Consider the following 22,859-nt stretch of genomic DNA (forward strand, 5'->3'; position numbering starts at 1 on the left):
TGGCCAGAACAGAAACTACAATCGCTATTTACAGTCATTCTAATCCAGGACTAAAGACAACAAACACACTTTGGCAGAAGATGAGCTGTTCTTCCCTGAAAAACCTGTATCTTAGCTCTCTGGAATTTTCCAGACAACCTCTACTGACCATAGATTACTGCATAAGGTACATACAGTTATCCCTTCCTCACGGGGTAAGGGGCGCAGTGCTCCTATGATCTGGAAATTACTCGTAAAATTTTTTGGCCCTCTCTTCATACGAGAGAAGCAGTCTGAATTTTTTCTTTTTCTTTTATGGGGCGCTTACAGTAACTTATTGTAAAATTTGGGTTAATATTATACAATACTACACATATATTTTATGCTTTTCTGAATTTCTAAACTTTTTCTGTGTCATCTGCTGGCTTTCATGTGTTACCTGTGGCTTCCACAAAATTCCCCCCAAATTCCCATTTAATTTTTTATGCCAATGGGACATCACAATGTGGAAGGAATAACTACATTCTAGGTATTAGAAACAAACAACTCTCAAGAGCTGTGAATTACTTTTATAAGGTGAGCAAAGGAAACAGGTGAGATCCAAAGGCACTCTTCTACTAGGTCTCATTTGGTATAGGTAATAATAATAATAATAATAATAATAATAATAACTAGCATTTATGTAGTGCTTTAAGGTTTTCAAAATGCTCTACAAATATCTCATTTTATTCTCACAACAACTCTGGGAGGTAGGTGCAATTATTATCCCCATTTTACAGAGAAGGAAACTGAGGCAGACAGCTGTGACTTACCCAGGGTCATATAACTAATAAGAATCTGAGGCTGGATTTGAACTCAGGTCTTCCTGACTCTGGGTCTAACACTTTGTCCACTGTACCACCTAGTTGTCTTAGGGTACATCTAGCAGATATAACATGGAGATAGCATCTGAAATGAAGATAGCATCTGAGTAGCTATCACAAAGAGGATATTATCTTACTACATTGTATTGTAGTCTCTTTAAAGGCTGACATTCAAGGCCTCAAGCATTTAGCTTTTCTCCAAAAATAAAATATTTGCTTTAAAAAATGACAATTATGAAGTAAATAATTCTTTACAAGAAACACAATAAGGAGCATAATTTAAAAGTAGCACAAATGGCTTTCTCCTATCTAACTACTTCCGTTATTAGCAATTAATTGCATGTCGATTGTTAAAACTCTAAAAACTTCTTGGTGTCCTCAGTACCTTGTAGATTGAAAATAATAATTTTGTCTCTAACAAAAGATGTTTTAGTTAAAAAAAAATTCTGCTTATTTGAAATATCTTGATTGAATGAATGAATGAATTGAATGAAAAGATCATTCTATTTGTTAGGAAAATCATTATCAAATTCCTATCCTCAGTATATATAAAGTTTTCTTTAATTTTAGAAAGGGAGGGAGTGGCTTTCCTCTCATGCAGAAGAAATACCTGTCTTGTCTCTTATTTTTTGCCCAGTTCATGTAAAATGTTCCATGGCTTGTAGGGGTGTGTGCTGAGTTCCTAAGGCAAATGGATTTTGTGTTATTACTGAAGTACCTTAAAGATCAGATTCTCAAGGGTCTTTTTGTCATGGATAAAAATGGAATCATTACTTTATTTTTTAACTCCCCTTGCTAACGTCAGTGACACCCACCCACAGCTAGTCCACTAGAGATATAAGTACAGACGACTCTGCTCACAGATTGCAGGCAGGATAACCATCAAAGGGCCAGGCAAAGCCAAACTCTCTGGTAAGCTTTTTTTAACTCTACATGTGTGGGATTTTTCTTTCTGTCCTACGGGAGAAAACAACTTGGGATACTTGTGAGTGATGCTGTTGGCTTCCCAAATATGTATACATCCTATACATTTGTGCTCCTTGAATTTCTCAGGCTCCGTGGTCTGCAGGGAGAGTTATCATGATCTGTGTTGGATTTATTCCTTTAAAAGAACAATTTTGGGAGAGGGCTTGTAGCACAGAAGGGATGACAAGGGCACAGTAAGATTTTCTGCATTTTCCTAACTCCTTTCCTTTCATGGACTACTCCAAACTAAACATCTGGATGTTTATTCTTCTTTTGTAGGTGAACAGTTCTCCAGGGGCTAATGCTGTCTCTCTCTCTCCCTTTTCTCCTCACTCTTTTTCTCTTGTCCTCCTATTTTCCTTCCTTTTACCTTTCCCTACCTATTCTTGTCTTTTCCTTTTCCTGATTCTGTAACCTCATTCTTTCCCTCATCCTTCCTTTCTTACGGTCTATGCACCTCTTCAGTATGCCCCGAGTGATGCTTCTGCTGCCTCTGTGCATAGCACTTATGCCAGTAAGGCTGGGTCAGGGAGCTCCACTGAAAGAAGAGGAGAAATGGAAACCACTAGACAATCCCAGGAACAGAGATCTGGTAAGACAATCTCATTGTGACTGAAAGGAGTAACAGGCACTGTTCACCTCTGTATACCAATGTATTATGAATTCTGGTTAAGAGCAGTGGTGATGGTGATATATGTCAAATAACCACTGAGGTGACGTGATTGCTCCAATAGGATCTAGCTAGTTTTTGCTCTTGCTATTTGATTTTGCTGTGGCTCCAAAGATCAATTACAGTGTGCTTTTTTTTTTTTAATTTCTTGAGTGGAGATGATCATATAAATGCAGCTTATGTGCTGGATAATATAACCTCGATTTTTAATAAAACACAACATCAAGACCAGAATAGGCAGTTGCTTCCTACCCAGATTCGATTTCCCTGATGATAAAAAGAAGTTTGCATATGCCCAATGCTTCAAAGATGCAATGGAAAATTTGAAAACTGGTAGCATATTTTCATTAGTTACCAGACAATATTTCAAATGTAGAGTCATGTGGAAAATATGACTTTACATAAAAGATCAAATGAAGTCTCACTAAAATGAACAAATACAGTGAATAAAATAGAATTTTAAAATATATATGTATATTTCTCTATATTTATACACATATACATACATATGCATTTTCTAAAGAAAAAGATGCAAACTGTAACAATGGAAGATTTGGGGCAAGAACTGAAAACATTTCACAGGTCTTTTGAGTTCATGAACTAGAGGACATTGAAAAGTCCAAGTCTGAAAAGAATCTTTCACAGATGGTACTGATTTATACCTTTGTTAGCAGTTGCCATAGAGAAACTCAAAATTCCAATTACTCTGAAGTCCAAGTTAACATCTATTTCAATAGTCACAGGTACTGAAAATGAGAATAATTTACTCCAGGATTGTAGTGCTCTTAAATGACCTATATTCCTCAAAGCTCAGCTCCAATGCCAATTCTTAAATGAGGCATTTCCTGATTCCCTTAGTCATTTGCATACCCCCCTATTTACCTTGTATTCATTTTAGATATATTTTGTGTATATTTACATGTCTACATGTTCTTTCCTCCGATAGGATGTGAGCTCATTAAAAGTAGGGGCTGTTTCATTTTTGTCTTTGTATTATCAAATATTGCTTAGTGCTTTGCACATAATAGGTACTTAATGAATGCTTATTGCTTGATTGACCATATTTCTGCCACTTGCATCTCAGAATCGTGGAATTATAAGTGTTTAGGCCAGACTGTGGTAGGCATCATGTATGGGGGTTAAGATATACAGAAAAATGGAATGGAGGGATGTGATAGACAGTGAAATGTGGTTAAAAATTATATATTGTGTATTGTATTTTTGTTCTATATTTTGTTCCTTCTAAGCACTAAATTGGTTTCAGGAACACTAAGAAAAAGAGGGAAAAAAACACTTGTTGAGGTATATATTTGACACATTTTTGAAAGTGTTAATTGTTTATTCAGTTTTTCAGAACCCTCCAGGCATATTTTTTGAGAAGAGGCCTTGATCTTGAGAAGTTTCCAAAAACTTTCTACATAAATAATGAGAAACCCTGGCCTTCCTCCTTCCACTCAGATCCCATCGCTTCTGCATTTACAGATTATGAAGAGCAGAAAAACTCCTTTTCCCATTACTTCAGAGGCTGAAACTTGGCTCAGGTAAAAATGAGCATTTTGTTCCCAATCACAGTATGCACACGATGATCTAATATATAAAAGGGATACTGATAATACTTGTATGAAAAACACTTTTTTTCCCTAGAAGAACAAGTCGACATAAAACTAATCTAGTTGTTGAGTAAGATAACTTGCAGTCTAGTTTTTAACATGTAAGGGATTGCTGATGGTAATATTTTAATATTTGTATGTATGTGTGTAGAAATGTATTAAAAGAATAGTATGATGACTGCAAACAGCATTCTTAAGTATGATGAAATATATCAGATCTTAGGGTACGGGTATGCTTTTTCTGTATCTTGGACCCCTTTGACAGTATCGTGAAGTCTATGGACCCCTTCTCAGAATAATGCTTTTAAATGCATAAAACAAAATACATAGGATTACAAAAGAAACAAATTACACCAAAATTCAGTGATCAAAATGTAAAAAATTTTTAAAAAGTTCACAGACCTCAGATTAAGAACCTTAAGAAGACTTTTTTTAGAGCTACTTTTTTTTTCCTGAGGAGTAGGGCACATACTTAATAATATAGAAAAACATAAATTAAAGAAATAATTGAAAACTAAAATAATTTATTAACAGTTTGCTGAAACCTGTGAACACCTCAGAATGATGTTTTTAAATCCATAAAATGAAATAACATAGGATTTCAAAGAGAACTACTAATACTGAAATACAGTTAGCAAATTTTTTTTTGAAAAAAGTAAGTTTATAGGCCCCAAGAAATCCATAAAATGAAATACATAGGATTGCAAAGAAAACTAATTATACTGAAATACAGTTAGCAAAATTTTTTTTGAAAAAACAAGTTTATAGGCCTCAAGAAATCTGTAAAATGAAATACATAGGATTACAAACAAAACTAATTATAGTAAAGTAGTTAGCAAATTAAAAAACAAAAAAAAAATAATTTCATAGGCCCCAAGAAGACTTAGAGCTACCTTTTTTTGAGGAGTGTGTCACACACTTACCTTAGTAATGTAGAGAAACATAATTAAAGGGAATAAATAAAACTGAGTACTAAAACAATTTAACTGAACCAGTACCAAGAAGAAGACAAAAGATACAAGGAAACTCCTTTTGCCAAATAACTGACTTGGTCTTGGGTTTGAACTTTCTCATTTGTGGAAGTGGTATAGGATCTTTGTCATAAAAATAGTCTAGGATCTTAACAGTGACTAAAAACATTATACCTATTATTCTTTTTTAAGGCTAACACCTCAATCTCAGTGAAAGGCATATGTCTTAAAGACACTGACATGTGCTAAGAGCTCCTCATTATAATATGTTATGGGACACTCCTGAATGAATCAATGTATTCTGTAAAAAAAGCCATAATTAACTTAGTATAACACTGCTGTGCTTAGAGTGGGGAGAGGGGACGACCAATATAACCTAATAGGCTAACGATGTTCTATCAGACTTTTACTGCATAAAGTTGTTTTTTCAGGGAATCTTATTTGATTTCATAATATACTATATCATAAAAGTCATAGTGGCATAGTGGATGTGGAAGGCTGGCCTTGAAGTTAGGAAGATTTGGGTTCAGGTCATACTTTTTATATATACTAGCAATATGACCACAGGTAAGTCACAAGACCTCTCAGGGCCCCAGGCAACACTATGAGACTATAAGTTGTTCATGTTCAAGTTGAACACAGAATTCTGAAATGAAAAACAAACTGAAGCAAAATATTAAACCTGCACTATGACTTTTGAGACGCCCAGTCTATTTCACACTAGTGATGGATTACAAATGTGGAATGAGGCATACATTGTCAGATATGTTTTTGTGCCTGTCTGTTTTTATTGGACAGCATTTTTTTTTTTACAAAAGATCAGCAACTAGGATCTGTGTGAATGGAGGGAGTTTGCACACCAGGATTTCCCTGACATTGCTGAGCTCACAGGTCTGGAACAACAACACAAAATACTTTAATATATTATGAGTCATATCATATTGGATCTTAACATGACATTTTTCTTTTATATGGCTAATTAATTAGATCAATTTTCTTATGGGTGGTTAATTAATTAAATTGGCTAATTTTCCTATAAATTGTTAATTTAATTAAACATTTTTTAAAAGTTTGCATTTGAGATATGAGTACCAACCTCTTGCTAGTCTACAGTTACCCCATCGTTTCAACACTGTGACCCCAACTGTGTCTTCCCAAAAGGCAGGTATGGTACATAAGAGCACATTGATATTAATCTGTCAGTAAATCAACAATTTTCCAAATCAAATCACTGAGGATTTATTAAGTGCCAACCGTGGGCCAAGCACAAAGAAAGGCAAAATGGTGCCTGCTGTCAAGAAGTTCACAGTCTAATGGAGGAGATAACATATAAACAGCTGTGTACAGATGTATACAGGAGAAACAGGAGATGATCTTAGAGGGAAAGTGCTAAGGGGGACCAATAAAAGCTCCTTGCAGAATGTGAGATTTGAGTTGAGATTTATTCAATGACATTGCAAAGAGAAATCAAGGTAGAAAAAAAAAAGATCATAGAAGGAGTTGAATTGTAATTCAAATTGCCCTCCACACATCCGACAGACTGTCACACTTCATGGTAATTGTAATAACTGACATTTATAATTAGCTTTAAACTCTATAGAATATATATATATATATATATATATATATATATATATACATATACACATACACATACATACATATATACATACACACACACACACACACACACACACACACACATATATATGTATATATGTATACACACACACACACATATATATATATCCTCATTAAGCTTCCCAACAACATTGTGGGTATCATTATCCTCATTTTACAGATGAGGAAATTGAGGGTGAGAAGTTAAATAACTTACTTGCTCACAGTCACATAGCCAGAGGTAGGATTTGAACCTAGGTCTTCCTGATGCCAGATCCTGTCCTCTAGCCACAATGCCATGTATCTCAAGGAGATATGTTCACTCATCTAGTGTAAGTACCAGTTTTATATGCTATAAAACTATGAATGAAGGCACTTGAACATAGAATTTTGAAATAAAAAACAAACTGAAGCAAAATATTAAACCTGTACTAAGACTTTTGAGATGCCCAGTCTATTTCACACTAGTGGTGGGCTACAGGTGTGAAATGAGGCATACATTGTCAGATATGTTTGTTGTGCCTGTCTGCTCTTATTGTACAGCATTTTTGTTTTTACAAAAGAGGCTTCTAATTGGTGGCAGAAGATTATTGGGGGAGGACAATGATATGTAGGCATTTTTAAAAGCTTCAAAAATCACTTAAGTCAAAGCTTCTATCCAGCATGAAGTCTAGTTTACCAAGTTGTGTTTCTTGACTGAAGGGCTCTGCATATTGTCTGAAGCTGAACATATAGTTGATAGGACAAAAGACCTATCACTTATTCCATTTATAAAGTTTCTTTCCTGATTGAATTCTCTGACATTGAGTAGGCTTTGTCCAGAAATGGCAGACCTTCACATAATGGAAAATGAGAAATGCCATGGAAGACTAACCTGGCATTTCTCCCCCAGTAAATCCTAAGTCATTTTTGGTCCATTTTTCCACTTTTAGCTTGATTGATGTGTTTTGGTTTTATATTAGAAACATTTACAGATTATTCTTGCTTCATAAAAGGTCTTTTGTACCAAAGTAAAACTAATTATACAGTGAGTGTGCTTTTGTAGAATAACTAAAGATTCTTTCTAGGAGTTTATTTTGTTGATGTTAACTTATCTGTGCTATGAAATCATGAATTGAAAAATACTTTTTTAAAAAAAAGATGTTCATTCAATTGTTTTTGTTATTTATGTTAATGAAAGATTCCTGATAGGTTCTCCTTTTATGACATGTGTGTTTTTTTTTTTATTTCAGGTGGCTATTTTTAATCTTCTGAGTAGAAAAAAAAAATGAATAGAGGATATGGCTGACCTTTTCTACTTCTGACCCCTGCACGCACTCTTATGTGACTCTTCCGAATGGTTTTTATTCCACCACTGTACATGGAGTAATCATCTGGCTGTATCTGATATACCTGTACACTTACTGAAGTGGTTTTTGATAACCATAAAGCTAGATGAGAAAGTTGACAAATCTCTAAGGCTCTGTTGGCAGAGCAGTCAGTCCCCTGTCTTGGTCCCTGGAAGGTTCTCACACTGAAGAAATCACAGGCCCTGTTTAAAAACAAAAAAACCGGAACATAGCTGTGGAGAATTGTGGAGGCTTTGTTGTTGTTGATTGCTGTGGCGATAAGTATTCCAAAAAGTCCGAGAAAACACAAGCTCCTAAAATGTTTTTGAGCAGGAAGTATAAAGGAATCCATGTTGTCTTTTGTGTTAATTACCTCAATGGCTCACAAGTCTAAAGAGATTTTACTCTGCTGTCATTGAATCACACAATATGGAATCGTAAGTCCTGTTGATGTTAAACTTGAATCGGTGTATTGGTAAATGTTGGTGATGGGGATTGCACACATAACACACTTTTAAGTTTAAACTACACTATTAACACTTTCTCCATCATTTTCTCAAGTCTAGACAACAAACACAATAAGTCAATTTATAGTGATTTTGTAGTGTTTGCAGAGTTCTGAGGTGTAAAAGTTCACAATGAAAATTTAACAATTGACTCTCATAAGCCGGTTCAAGCTGTCTCTAGAACTCTCTTGATTGATTCTGGTTACTGCTCTGAAAAGATGACACATTCTATCGGCATAATATGACTAAACAATAACCCATATTTAGGGACAGCCAGGTGGAGCTATGGCTAGCATACCCGCCCTCGAATCAGGAGGACCTTTGACTTTAGGCGCTAGCTGTGTTAACTGGGGGCAAGTGACTTAGTCCCAATTGCCTAAAAAAAAAAGAAATCAAACAAAAAAACATATTTACACAATATAATAAATATCCACAAACACAATAAAATGCAAATTGGCTAAATTTAAAAGTGAAGAAAAGCCAATGGGAAATCATGGAATCAGTTTTTTTCCATCATTATATAATGCCCTTTGCATTTATGTATGTCCTAGATATTATATGTCACACCTATATTGTAAGTTAAAATATGTGACCAGATCAAGTATGTCAGATACCTATAAGTCTGCTTCTTCCCCAGCCAGCACACAGTTATCTGCAGAGGGAAGTAAGAATCTTGGTAAAGGTTTTTCCTTTCCTTCTACTTAATCCTGATCCCTAAACTATACCCTTATCCTGAATATCCATTTCTCATTTTTGTGTGATTAAATGTCCTACTTCTGGTACAAAGTAATTTTTAACAGCACCATTATTTTCTCCACAATTTCTCTTCTTTCCTTTCCCCTCACCATGCTCAAAGGGATACCAGTAATGTACAAGTGTTTGCTTGCATCATAAAGTCAGTGACTGAATTAAAATGAATATGGAAACTGGTATCATTACTGTACTTTTTAGTTATAGTGTTTTTGTGGATTGTTAATATTCAGTATCAGTAATAAAAAAGTTAGGGAAGAAAAAACTTTCTCACTCTTTTCTTTCTTTGAACCACTTTATAATGTTTTCACCCCATGAAGTTATTGAAGACAACTTCAAATTCCTTTAAATTAGCTTTTTTTCCCCTTTAACAATCTAGGAGAGACTTCTAGAACATCTGAGAGATTTAGAACATCAGAACCAAAGAATGAGAGGCATGAAAGGAACCTCAGAGATTCCAAACCCCTAAGCTTACAGATACAGAAACTGAGGCACAGTGAGGTTAAGTGACTTGCCCAAGGAATACAAGGAAGTAGGAATGCTAAAACTAGAATTTCTGTCTCATGACTTAAAACCAGTGCTTTTCCTAATATAGCATGGCAAAGCAGTAAATGCTATATTCTTAGCTATCAAAACATTATAATCTTGCTAATTTCTTCCATAAGGAGACATTATAAGAGACTACAACGCTGTGCATCTGCAATTAGCAGTGTTTTTGTCAAATTAATTCAACAAACATTTATGAAAGCCTTGTGATAAGAGGGCTGAGACTACCCAAACAAAGATAAAATAACCCCTGTCTCCAAGGAGTTTATATTCTACTAGGCAGATATATCAGGTATACAGATACATAATTTTAAGATAATGAGGGAAGAGGACAAAGGAGAGATCAAGGAAAAAATGTGCTTTGTGAAAATTTGAAGAAGGGGAGTGTACTAACCGTGGAGATGATCAGGGAAGGCCCTTTTCAGAAGAAATGGCCCCTGATCTGGTCCTTGAAGGAAGAGGAGGATTTCTGAAATGCAGGATGAGGAGGAAACGCAGTCTACCAAATAGGATGCCTTGTACAGAGATGCACAGAATTGGATAGATTCCGAGAAACCTGGGAAGATTTGTATAAACAGAGGCAGAGTGGAATGAGCAGAACCAGGAGAGCAATTTATACAATAACAACATTATAAAGACAAACTGCTTTGAAAGACTTAAGAACTCTGATCAATACATTTACCATCCACAGCTCCACAAGACTCATGATGAAACATGCTACCAACCTCCAGATAGAGAAAGGTGAGGTCAGTAAAGTCAAGACTCAGGGTATAGATTGAGACATATTTTTTGGACCTGGTCACTGTGGAAACTTATTTTTCTGACTATGCATATTTGTATAAAGGGTTTTTATTTTCTTTCTGTTTCAGCGTGGAAGAGGAGTGGAAGGGAGAAAAAATGGATTTTTATTCATTGAAGAAAAGGAAAATAAAATTGAAAAAGAAAAGCAATAAATAATACATGGAGGTAGGGGATGATAGGCCAAGGGGAGGGAACAAATTATCCCATAGAGATTGCGAAGGGAAAAAGTGTGTTTACTCTGGTTTGAACTAGACTGCAGAAGGTCTAAAATGTCAGGATAAGCTAACAGCAAATAGTAATAGTAATAAATAATAATGATTGATGATAAATAGTAATAATAATATTTTAATGTAGCATTTTAAAATTTGCAAAGCACTTTACATACATGATATCATTTGATCTTCACGATAGCCCTGGGACATAGGTTGTCCCTGTTTCATAGATGAGGAAAATGAAGCTGAGAGACTTACCCAGGGCGTCATAGTTAATGTCTGAGGCAGAATTCAAATGCAGGAACATCTGATTCCAAGTCACATACTCTAGTCATTATAGTACCTAGTTTGTAGTTTATGCTTTAGGCAATAGGGAGCTAATGAAGGTTTTTTGCGTAGGAGAGTAACATGATCAAACCTACACCAGAGGAAAATTATTTTGTCAACTCTTTGGAGGATGTATTGGAAAGAGAAGATACTGGGATGGGGCCTGAACTAAGATGGTAGCCACGTGAGAATCTAGAAGGGGATGGATGCAAGAAATGATCTAAACATAGAACTGACAATTGATTGGCAATTGATTGAAAATGGGTGGGTAATGAAAGAAACAGATGAATCAAAGATTATTTTCTAGCTTTAAACTTGGATGACTGGGAAATTAGTGCTGCCTTCTACAGAAACAGGTAAGTTTGGAGGGGAGCTTAAAGGGAAAGATACTGAGTTCACATCACTTTGGACATGTTGAGTTTCAGGTGCTTTCAGGTCAGCAAACGAAGATATCCAGCAGGCAGCTGGACGTGTACAACTGGAATTCAAGAGAAAGAGAGAGAGAGAGAAATGGAGGACATGTAGATGTGTATTGAGATCAAAATTGAGGCATGGAAATAAGCATTTATTGAGCATCTGCTATATGCCAGACACTGAGCTAAAACACATTATACATTATACCCTAAAAATATTATCTCATTTGATCCTAGTGAGGAAACTGAGGCAGACAAAAGTTAAGTGACTTGTCCAGAGTAGAGAGCTAATAAGTATCTGAAGTCACATTTGAACTCTTTCTACTGCAACACCTAACTGCCTATTTGAACTCAAGCGGGAATCCTTAAGGAAGAGAGTGAATCTGAAGAGAGGAGGAGGTCTCAGAATAGAGGCCTGTGGGACTTCTATACCTAGCAGATGGAAGATTAATGATGATCCAGTGAAGGAAACTGAAAAGAGCAAGCAGGCAAACAAGAGGATAACCAGGTGAAAGGAATGCTATGGAAGCCAAGCAAATGAAAGGGATCTGGGATGTTCAACTATAAAAAAATTGATCTTTCACTGACCTTATCACAGAAAAGAATGGGATAACAAGGTCATTTTATTATTATGTTTGTAGCCAGGCTGCACAGTGGATAGAATACTGGATTTAGAGTCAGGATGAATCTGAGTTCAAAACCTACCACAGACATTCATTAGCCTTGTGACCTATGGCAAATTACTTAATCTTTCATAGCCTCATTTAAAAAAAGAAATATTTTCTGATTTTTCAGGATTTCTATCTTTAATTTGTCAGTTTTCTAGTTTTTCTTAATTTATGACATGCCCAATTCATTAATCTGTTCTCTTTCTTTTACTGATAAAATGTGTTTAGATATAGAAAATTTCCCTTATGTATTGCTTTGACTGCATCCTCAAAATTTTGGTATGTCATCTCATTGTTATTATTTTAATGAAATTATTGTTTCCATGATTTGTTCTTTGACCCACTCATTCTTTAGGATGAAGTTATTTAATCTCCAACTAATTTTTAATTTTCACTTCAAAAGCTCTTTATTGAACATAAAATATCATTGAATATAATAGCTTTTTATTGTACTTGTTCTGTAAAAGATGTATTTAACATTTCTGATTTTCTGCATTTCTTATGGAAAATCTAGTGCCATATCTGGTGCAAGCAGAAACTTAAAGAAAAAAAAATTTTTTTTTACAAAGACTACCTGAATGCCTATAAGGGATAAAGCAAGGGATAAAAAATGAAGGTCAAGGAAAGAATTGGAAGGAGAATTAGTAGCTTGGAAGAGAAAGTCCTAAGTTTTACTCATGAAATGGAATCCCTGAAGTCTAGAATAGACCAAACAGAAATCAATTGAGTAAACAAGACAGCAAGAACAAGTTTGAAAAAAACTAAAAGATTTTAAAAAATAGAACAAATATAAGAAATCTGGAAAATAGAGATAATTTAAGATTCATTGGACTATCTGAAAAGTATAATTTTTTTTAAAGGCCTGATCACTTTGTTTCAAGAAGACAAATGAAAGTGCCCCAGATCTATTAGAATCAGAGGCAAAATAAAGATAGAATCTATTAATCATCTCTTGAAAGGTGATTTCTAAAAGGAAAAGTTTCAGAAATATTATAGCTAAACTCCAGAACTCCCAAAGAAAAAACACTGAAAGCATTCAGTAAGCAGCAATTCAAGTCTTAAGAAATTTGGGATCACACAAGACCCAGTAGCTTCTACTAAAATTCAGAGATTTCTTGGAATATAGCATTCTAAAAGGCAGAAGAATATCTTATCCTGCAAAGCTGATTATAAGCCTGCAACAGACAAAAGGAGATCTTTAATGGAATAGAAAACTTTAAAGCATTTCTGATGAAAAGACCATAGCAGAGTAGAAACTCTGAAATGCAAACCCAACGGTCAGAGAAACCTCAGGAAAGTAAATTTATATGAAAGGAGCTGTAGGATGGTGTGGCACTAACATTCTAATGGGGGAGAAGAAACAAGGGTCCTTTCAGGGTATTGAGGGAGTTAGAAATGAAAAAACAGATGTCCTGGAATAGACTGTCTCTGCTCTGCATGTTTGAAGAGGGGGAAGAGAAGGGAGCGTAAAAGGAGAAATACACTAGGGAAGAAGGAAAGAGGTAAAAGGGAGTGGAATTTGTTATTTCTCATAATTGGGACGCATGAGAAGAAAATACAAGCAGAGGAAGTGGTGGAGGAAGAGGGCATGAGATGAACCTCACTTTTATCTGAAATGGAAAAAGGAGGGTTGCACATACACATACAAATGGTTTAGTACAGGGATACAATCAAATTCAACAAGGAAACAAGTAGAAATGGGGGTGGAGTTGAGAGAAGATATTATAAGCAAAGCAAACTTCGTGATCCTGAAGGGGAGATTAAAGGCAGTGGGAAGTGAGAAGAAAAGAAAAGAAAAAATCTAGAATCTAAGAGAATGCCTTAGATTGCCTCTTAGATAATGAGATAATGGATGAGCAAATTGTAGTGGCAGAATATAGTGGAATATTATTGCTCCATAAGGAATGACTAGAAACTATTTCAGAGAATCTTGGGAGTATGAATTGATCCAGAACATAAGAACAATTTAGACAATGACAGCAACATTTGAAATAAAAATACCTTTGAAAGACTTCAAAATGCAGAAAAGGACCTATGATGACATGTGGTAGCCACCTCCACAAAGGGAGGTAATGGACACAGAGTGCAAAGACATATATTTTTGGACATAATCACTGTGTTGTTTTGTTTTGCCTGACTTTATTTTTACAAGCAGGGCTGTGCTGGAGCCACCTTGAACCAGGAGAACCAATTCTTAAATTGTCATGTGAGCATTAAACCTAGGAAATAAGCAGATGCTACAAATCAGGACTTAATTTATTGTTTGTTGATTGTCTACACTTAAGAGATGAAGATGATATTAATGGTACAGATTAAAGTTCAAAGTATGTTGCCTGTATATTCTCACAGCAAATGCTGGGAAAAGGAGATTCTCAATTTCACAGAGAATCTGTCATCTTTTTGTGTTTTCCGGATTGGATAAAAATAGCAATATAAAATCTCATGTTTGTGGAGCTTCTGCAATCCAATACTCTTTTTCCCCTTTATTTTTTATTTATTTTAAACATTCATTTTAAAACAATTTTGAGTTTCAAATTCTCTCCCTCTCTCCCCTTCCCACTGAGAAGGTATGCAACATATCAATTATACATGTATAATTATGCAAAACATATTTCCATATTAGCCATGTTGCAAAAAAATAAAGAAGAAGAAAAAAGGAAGAAAAATAAAGAAAGCGAAAAAAGTATGATTCAGTCTGCATTTAGGGTTCATCAGTTCTTTCTCCAGAGGTGGGTAGCATTTTCCCTCATCCAATCCTTTAGAATTATCTTGGATCATTGTCTTGAGCAGAGTAGCTTAAGTCTGTGTTGATCCTCTTCACCCTCCTGCTGTCACTCCGTACACTGTTCTCCGGGTTCTGCTCACTTCACTTTGCATCAGTTCGTTCTCACCTCCTTCTACCCTTGGAGTCACAAACCCCAACCCGAACCTGGAATGCGCGCACCCCCCGCCCCCAACGTGGGGGTGGGGACGCTCTAGGAACTCTGTGTGCGGGCTCCCGTGGCTGCCGGGCTCCTTTCGGGGGAGGACGCCGTGTCCGGTCTGTTCCGGAAGTGGGAGATGCTGTGAGAGGAGGCCGGGGGGGCCCTGGACTCTGGCTCCCTGTGAGAGGAGCGAGACCAGCGGGGCCATGTCGGGGTTCAGCCCCGAGCTGATCGATTACCTGGAAGGGAAGATCTCCTTTGAGGAGTTCGAGAGGCGGAGGGAAGAGAGGAAAACCCGCGAGAAGAAAGTGAGCTGAAGCCCTGGCGCTCCCCGAGGCCGAGAGCGGAGCGGCCCCAGCGCGGAGCCCGGGAGCGTCGCAGCCCGGCCCCTCCCTCCCCGCTGCCGCCGCTCCTGCCCGTGGCCTCGGCCTCGCTCTTCCAAGGCCGCCGGAGGAGGAGGCCGGCCCTGGGTGGAAGGAGGTTTGAGTCTCTGCCATTTCGTCGTGTCAGGCAGGAAGGCCCCTTAGAGACGCGTTATCCAGAGCCGCTGCCCCCCATTTTACGGATGAGGACCCCGAGGCTCAGGGCGCTGGAGGGGCCCCCCGGGGCCGGAGCGATTGAGCCTGGGACCTTGGATTCCAGACCCATCCTCCTCCTCCCGCTGCTGAGCTCGATCTTAGGAAAGTCAGCAATTCGTTCCCCCCATCTGGGCCTCAGTTTCTCTTACCTGTAAAATGAAGCGGTTGGATTGGAAAACCTTCCAGTACTAATGATTTATGAATATACATAGACTTCCATTTCTCCCTATCCTGTCCCCTCTCCTGAGGAGGCGCAGAAATTGTCTTTTCTGTTTAATGGGCCGTCCTTGTTAAAGGATTTTTCTTTCAGACTGACATTGACGTCAGCAGACCCCAGTGTTGTGGAAAGAGCACTGGACCAGGGGCTGAGACGTGGGTGATGGTAGTTGTTCTACCACTAACTCGAAATTTTGGACAAATGATTTACTCTAAAACTTGTTTCCTCATTAGTACAGTAATGGGGTTGGGCTAGATGATCTCTAAGGGCCTTCCAGCTCTGAAGTTCTCTTACACCATAACCTTCTATTGAGAATCCACACGTACTTAAGAGGAAGAAAAGTCTTTACTCACATTTTAGTGTCTCTTTTATTCACTTGGTGTGGATCTGAGTCTCCCATTTTCATTACTCTTTTCTAAAAGCATCTGACATACCTTTCTCATCCAGGAAACTGGTATTATCTCCAGCCCTTTTTGTTTAAGGGAATTGCATCCCACATTTAGTCAAGGAAATGACCAGAAGGGTCTTCTTATGGTTGTTTATATCTAATGAATAATATGATTTGTGATCTTATTGATGTGTGGATTTTTTCCATTGGTACAGATTACAACTCATTCATACTTCCTCTTCCTATTAAATTCTCATCCATGTTTTTCTATAGATACTCAATGAACGATCCACCTGAAAACTAGGGTTGGTTGGTTTTTTTTTTTAACCATTTTAAGGCTGCTAGTGGGGTATTCAGGCTGTTCACCTTTTGTCCCTTGTGAATTCCACATGAAGGACTTCTCTTTGTATTTGATCATACATTTCTTTAGTGATATGTCTTATACCTTATACTTATAATTGTAAGAGAACCTACCTGTACTCACCACCCATCCCTCCATAGAGTCATCTGTAGGTTTAATTTCTCAGAGACTGTAGTATTGCAAAATTTAACAACCACAGAATGTCAGTGGGAGAACATTTGTATTGAGAAGATGGATCTTTGTACTAGGATGTAATCTGGGATTAAAAGCATGGTACAGTTTCCCAACTGTAATCCACTCCCTCAGTTCTTCCTGTTTAATTCTAGGCCCAGTTCATTGTTCATCTAATTCATCGGACTGGCTATCCCATCGCATGGCACTGCCGATATGAACAATAGGCATGATAGCTTCTATTATCTATGTAGCACTAAATACATACCTCATTTCATCCTCACAGGAACCCTTTGAGTTAAGTAGTACATGCATCATATGCCATGTTATAGATGAAGAAAGTAAGGCTTGAGGAGGTTTAGAGACTTGCTCAAGTTGACAGTTGTAATAAGAGCTTGAATTTGAACTGTAGTTTACTGTACTCTCACATCATAATCATCGGAACTGAAGAGAAAATCATTTGTTTTTGAGACACTAGATAATGTAAAAATTACATCTAGAAGTTAATATCTCTATCACAAACACAGGGTCAAGAACAGAAAGTAGTATAAGTATGTCATTTAAAATTTGTAATTGCTAGATTTTTTTTTAGTGTGTTTTCTATGCTAATCAATTTTGAATTCTTCAGGCTGGTCAGGAAAAAGGAAAAGTTTTAGCTGAGGAAAATCTAAATGACTCAGAAGTTCCATCTTCTTCTGGTATTGACTGTATCAAATCTCGGAGCCAAGATCTCAATGAAGGTATGTTGAAAAGTTTTAATATCAGCAATATGTAGTAAGAGTTATAAAAGTGTTTGTCGTTTTGTGATCAATGAAACGTTTCATGGCAGATGTCCATTTTATTTGATGAATGTGTTTATTTTTGTGATTTCCGTTTATGATAGTGTTTTGTATGCTTTGTGTCTGTCTTTAGAAATGTTTCTTACATTCGGAGTTTCTCTTCCTCAGGATCATAGAAGCCATATTTTTCTAGCACACAGAAGAAAAGACATCTGTATTCTTAGAGTGGGAGACAGCTAGGTGGCTCAATGGATAGAGCTTAGGCCTAGAGTCAGGAACACCTGAGTTTAAACCTGGCCTCAGATACTCAAATACTTAGGGTCAGCTGTGTGACCTTGGGCAAGTCACTTAACTTCTGTTTGCCTTAATCCACTGGAAAAGGAAATGGCACTCCAGTATCTTTGCCATTAAAACCCCATGGACAGTATGGTCCATGGGGGTCTTGAAGTGTTGCACGTGACTGAATGACTGAACAGCAACATTCTTAGAATGGCTTCTGGGCTATCCTTAACTAAAACCAGTTATCCAAAAATTGTATGTGGTTACTTTTGCCTTGTTAGCAAAAATCCTTACTCCTGTAGTGTAACCTCCTTCTAATTCTAAATTGTTTCAGATTGTTCTCTCCGGGGGCGAGCTCCCCCCCCCAATCCTCTGATCTGCATTTAGGTCAGTCGATTTAACCTGGAGAAGTTTATCAAGCATCCTTTTCATTTTAATTTCTTGTTATATTAATTTATGAAATTTTGTTGAAAACTTTGATGGGTCTTGATTATCATAGTCTTGTTAATTAACAAAAGACACCAAATAAAATATATGAATCTAAAGGAAATTTCAGTCCTGTCCTGTTAGAATCTTGCTACTCTTGTGTGTATGTGCATGATATCTTATATTTTTAAAATATATTATAAACAATCTCATATATAACCCAACCAGGTTAGAGGCTTCTATTGGGATATATTTTGATGCTTGACTTGGTCATCAATCTGAATCTTCATTTGAAATGGCAAAATTACTCTAATAATTTAGAAACTCGTACAATATGCTTTATAATAATTAGCATGATCATTTAAGTGTAATAAATTCTTTTATAAGGCAGGCAGGGTGTTGGAGTGCATAGAGAAATGGCCTGAGGTGCAAGACCTGGGTTCAAGTCCCATCTCTGACACTTACTGTCTGTGTGCTCTTGGGCAAGTTATTCATTCATTCATTTATATATTTATTTTTGAGGCAGTCGGGGTTAAGTGCCTTGCCCAGAGTTATATAGCTAATAAGAGTCAAGTGTCTGAGGTCGAATTTGAAGTCAGGTCCCCCTGACTCCAAGGCAGGTGCTCTATCTTCTGCACTTGGGCAAATTATTTAACGTCTACACATCTTGGGCAACTCTCAAAGACTAAGTTGTAAAGCAGGTGCAAATCTTCATTGATTAGTAGAGGGAGTTTACTTACTAGGTTTTTTTTTAAACTAATGAAATCATAGGTTTGGTTCCCCCGTATATATGCCACCCCACCCCCAATTAAAATAGCCATATTCATTTTACTTTGGTTGAAAACTTTTTAAAAAGATGATCTTAATGGTTCAGATAGTAATTTTTAAAAGCCAGACTTGTGACTTCAGCGGTATAGGGAACTATGGGTAAGCAGATCCTACCACTGCAGTTGGTCAAGTCTCTACAACTGAGTTGCCTGGGACACTGAAAGGTTAAATGACTTGCCTAGGGTCACATAGCTCTCTATGCACAAAGCCTCTCTTTCTGTCAGTTAAAAATGTAATCATTTAAATATTTCAGTTTATGATTCTTAGACTTTGGAGTGATTTCGAGTGTTCAAAAAATTAAAATCCTGCACTTTTAATGAAAATATGCTTTTTGCCTGTATTTGTGTATTCATTTTATTTAATCAGATATTATATTTGGTTTTGTCCAGCATCTTTAGGATGTGTTATTTTTTTCAGTATTTTTTATTACTAAAACTTAAATACGCAATAAGAGAAGAAAAAAATTATAAACTTAAATATTGAAACTTAAATACAAAATAAGAAAAGGGGGGAAAAAAGCAAGTCATGTCCACAGCAGAACGTAAGAGAGAATTCAAAGTAGCAAAAAATTTCCATTTCAAGAAAGCCTGTACTTATGTGTTGTGTTGAGAGCCATCCATATTTTCCTTGCTTCCTTGTTGTTAGTTTTCTTTTGTTCTCTGCTGTGTATTTTTTATTTTGTTCTCTCCCTGCCCCTCCCCCCGGCCAAGGCTACAGTTAAGCGTGAATGTATGTATAGAGATACACATATACATGTATACACATACATACATATATAGACATATACTTTCCCTAACAAATTCTACTTTTGATCTTTGTTTTTATGTTTGTGCATATCTCTTATCTGATTTCTTAAACAGTTGTTATCAAGAAGAATGTAACCATTTCTTGATGGTTCAGGTCATTTTTCAAAGCATTAGTTATTGTTCTGTGCTATAATACTGAGATGTCCTGAGAGGTTGTTGAAGTGTTTGTTGCTATTTTCCACCACACTAAATTATCCCACTGCTATGTTTTTATACTTTTATGTTTGTTTTCCATAGTTTTAGTTGTCACTGAACTCTATTTCCAATTGTCTGGCTTAATTCACACGCAATTGTTTAGCTGTATGCCTGAGTGTGACACTGCCTTTCTTATTGAGCAAAGTATAGCTGTAAAGCTGTTGTTTTTGCTGATAACAGGTCTCTCCTTAGCTCCCCCAACTTGTTTACAAGTTTGTGGCTGTATTCTGAATAATTATGATTTCTGGAAGTCTAACCTCTGGATGAGTAAGATACTACTATAATAGGCTGTAAAGACCTCCTCTTAGAAATGACTGCCTTTTTTTTTTTGAAAGTCAAAGTGGTTGTGTTTGGTTTTGGCTTCTCTTTACCTAGGAGAAACATCAGATGGAGTCAGCAAATCGGTCCACAGGGTCTTTGCTTCCATGCTTGGAGAAAATGAAGATGAGGAAGAAGAGGAAGAAGAGGAGGAAGAAGATGAAGAAACACCTGAACAACCCACAGCAGGAGATGTATTTGTGTTGGAGATGGTCCTTAATCGAGAGACCAAGAAAATGATGAAAGCAAGTAGATTTTTCTTTTGAAGAAAAAGTTGTGATTCAGTAATTAGTACACATTTTTTAAGTGCGTGAAAATGCACTGGAGACTTGCCATAATAGGGTCCAGATTCAACAAAAATTTCAATTAAAAAACAATTCAGCAAGCATTCATATGCCCTCCATGACAGGGCATTGTATTGAGGAAGATGACAAAGAAAAGTGTGACATCATCTTTGCTGTGAAAGAACTTGGAGTCTAGTGGAGGAGTTATTAAAGGTCTGAATTAGGGTGGTGGCAGTGGAAATGGAAATGACGGGGCATTTGGGAAAGATAATGGAAAGACAGAATCAACAAGACTTAGATGTTTTGGGGAATAACAGGGTTGGATTGAGTATAGAGGAGTCAAAGGTTTGAGTCTGAGATTTTCAGCATACTGACTGAGCAGATGACACCATTAACAACAATAGGCTAATGAGGAGGGGGCAGGTTAGGTGAAAAAAGATTCAGTTTCTGGTATAGGAAGAAAGAGGTGGGCTTGTGTCCTGTTGTACCAGACCTTCTCTCTAGTTCTCTATCCTAGTCTAGGTCTGATGGCTGATTTCATATTATCTAGCAGAGGATGAAAAGCAAACATATTTGGAATTAATATAATTCTGAAAGAAAATTTGGGGTTATAAGAAGCAATTAGGTGGTATAGTATGTAGAGTTCTGGCCTTGGAGTCAGGAGGACCTGAGTTCAAATCTGGCTGCAGACACTCGATACTTACTAGCTTTGTCACCCTGGGCAAGTCACTTAACCCCAGTTGCCTCAGGGGGGAAGAAATTATTCTGAAAAAGAAAATTTATAGTTCTGAGCTATATTAGTTGGTGTCATTGCAGGTCTCTGGTATATTTTAATTTTCATGCTGTACAAATGATAAATCTTAAATTAATCAAGTCTACCTGTAAAAGCATCCTACCTAGTAGTTTCTGACGACTTCAAAGTTTGCTTTAAAAAAGCACATGTGTGTACACACCCCCTCCCCCCCAAACCACAGAAGTATTTTATAAAATTATTTTGTGTTCACAAAACCCAGTTGAAATTTTAAACTTTTAATGCCCTAGTCTTTGGAAACTGTTAAGGAGATAATTTTGTCCTTTTCTGTCGTTGAATTTTCAACTATTTTTCTGATAAGCGAGTCAGTTAAAATTGCAACCATTTAGTCTGAACTGTTGAATTCTGGAGCTTGAAAAGTTGCCTTTTTTTTCCTTCTTTCTTTTTTTAAGGCAATTGGGGTTAAGTGACTTGCCCAGGGTCACACAGCTAGTAAGTGTCAAGTGTTTGGTCTGAGGCTGGATTTGAACTCAGGTCCTCCTGACTTCAGGGCCGGTGTTCTGTCCACTGTGCCACCTAGCTGCCCCTGAAAAGTTGCCTTTTTAAATGGAAGATCCTGATTTTGTCATTTCCTAGTTTTCTTAAAGTATTTTGAATTAACATGTAGAACTTTAAACTGTTTTAATGTAAATGCCATTTTTCGTCTGTAGGAGAAAAGGCCTCGAAGTAAACTTCCTAGAGCTCTGAGAGGGCTCATGGGGGAAGCCAACATCCGATTTGCTCGAGGTGAACGTGAAGAGGCCATACTGATGTGCATGGAAATTATAAGACAAGGTATTGATTGTGGGAACTTAAAATTTTGTCCTTGCAAGTTCTTTAGCATAACAAATAATGACGTAGAGATTAATACTGCCTTGTTTATTGTAAAATATCAGTTTGAAAATTATAGCTATTTATGATGGCATTTATCTTACCACTTTTATTAAATATAAGCATTGACCAAGAAGAACTTAAAATCACTTTATTTAATTGAACTAAATACCTCAGGTAGCAATAGGATAGCAATATATTCTATTCCCATTACCATTAAATTGTGCTACTGTTTCTCTCATTGGTGTTTTGAAGTCCTTGTATTCCATTTTCCATTATTCTAAATTTGGACTTGAGACTTAATGTATAGTGGTAGTATTTCCTAAATATATCAAGGATATTAAGTTAGAAAAGAATTGAAGAAGTTTCATTTTTTCCATTTCCAGATCAGATAGAGTCAAGTGATGAATTTAACCTGGGTTTCTTTTTGGAAAAAGACAATTCTAAACTTGTC

The 22,859-nt window shown here is 36.6% G+C and overlaps 2 protein-coding genes across 2 annotated transcripts in view; both read left to right on the forward strand.

The window, feature by feature from the left end:
- Window positions 1-2,274: 2,274 nt before the first annotated feature.
- Window positions 2,275-4,007, forward strand: CUNH2orf66 (chromosome unknown C2orf66 homolog). Its single transcript, XM_020993555.2, has 2 exons — window positions 2,275-2,400; window positions 3,825-4,007. Exons 1-2 carry the CDS (start codon window positions 2,275-2,277, stop codon window positions 4,005-4,007), a joined length of 309 nt encoding a protein of 102 aa, XP_020849214.2.
- An 11,235-nt stretch (window positions 4,008-15,242) lies between these two features.
- GTF3C3 (general transcription factor IIIC subunit 3) overlaps window positions 15,243-22,859 on the forward strand; it is a 42,584-nt gene continuing 34,967 nt past the window's right edge. The window contains exons 1-4 of the mRNA XM_020993584.2: window positions 15,243-15,462; window positions 17,498-17,609; window positions 20,558-20,745; window positions 22,246-22,369. Coding sequence (XP_020849243.1) covers window positions 15,361-15,462; window positions 17,498-17,609; window positions 20,558-20,745; window positions 22,246-22,369 — 526 coding nt within the window. The 5' untranslated portion in view covers window positions 15,243-15,360. The remainder of the gene's footprint in view (window positions 15,463-17,497; window positions 17,610-20,557; window positions 20,746-22,245; window positions 22,370-22,859) is intronic.

Source organism: Phascolarctos cinereus, unplaced genomic scaffold, assembly GCF_003287225.1.
Source record: "Phascolarctos cinereus isolate Bilbo 61053 unplaced genomic scaffold, phaCin_HiC Scaffold_726;HRSCAF=1367, whole genome shotgun sequence".
Classification (NCBI taxonomy): Eukaryota; Metazoa; Chordata; class Mammalia; order Diprotodontia; family Phascolarctidae; genus Phascolarctos; species Phascolarctos cinereus.

Bases quoted from the DNA above. Each gene is read 5' to 3' on its own strand.
- CUNH2orf66 (XM_020993555.2), top strand. From the start codon at position 2,275: ATGCCCCGAGTGATGCTTCTGCTGCCTCTGTGCATAGCACTTATGCCA. The intron at 2,401-3,824 runs GTAAGACAATCT...TTGTTTATTCAG, and splicing joins ATCCCAGGAACAGAGATCTG to TTTTTCAGAACCCTCCAGGC.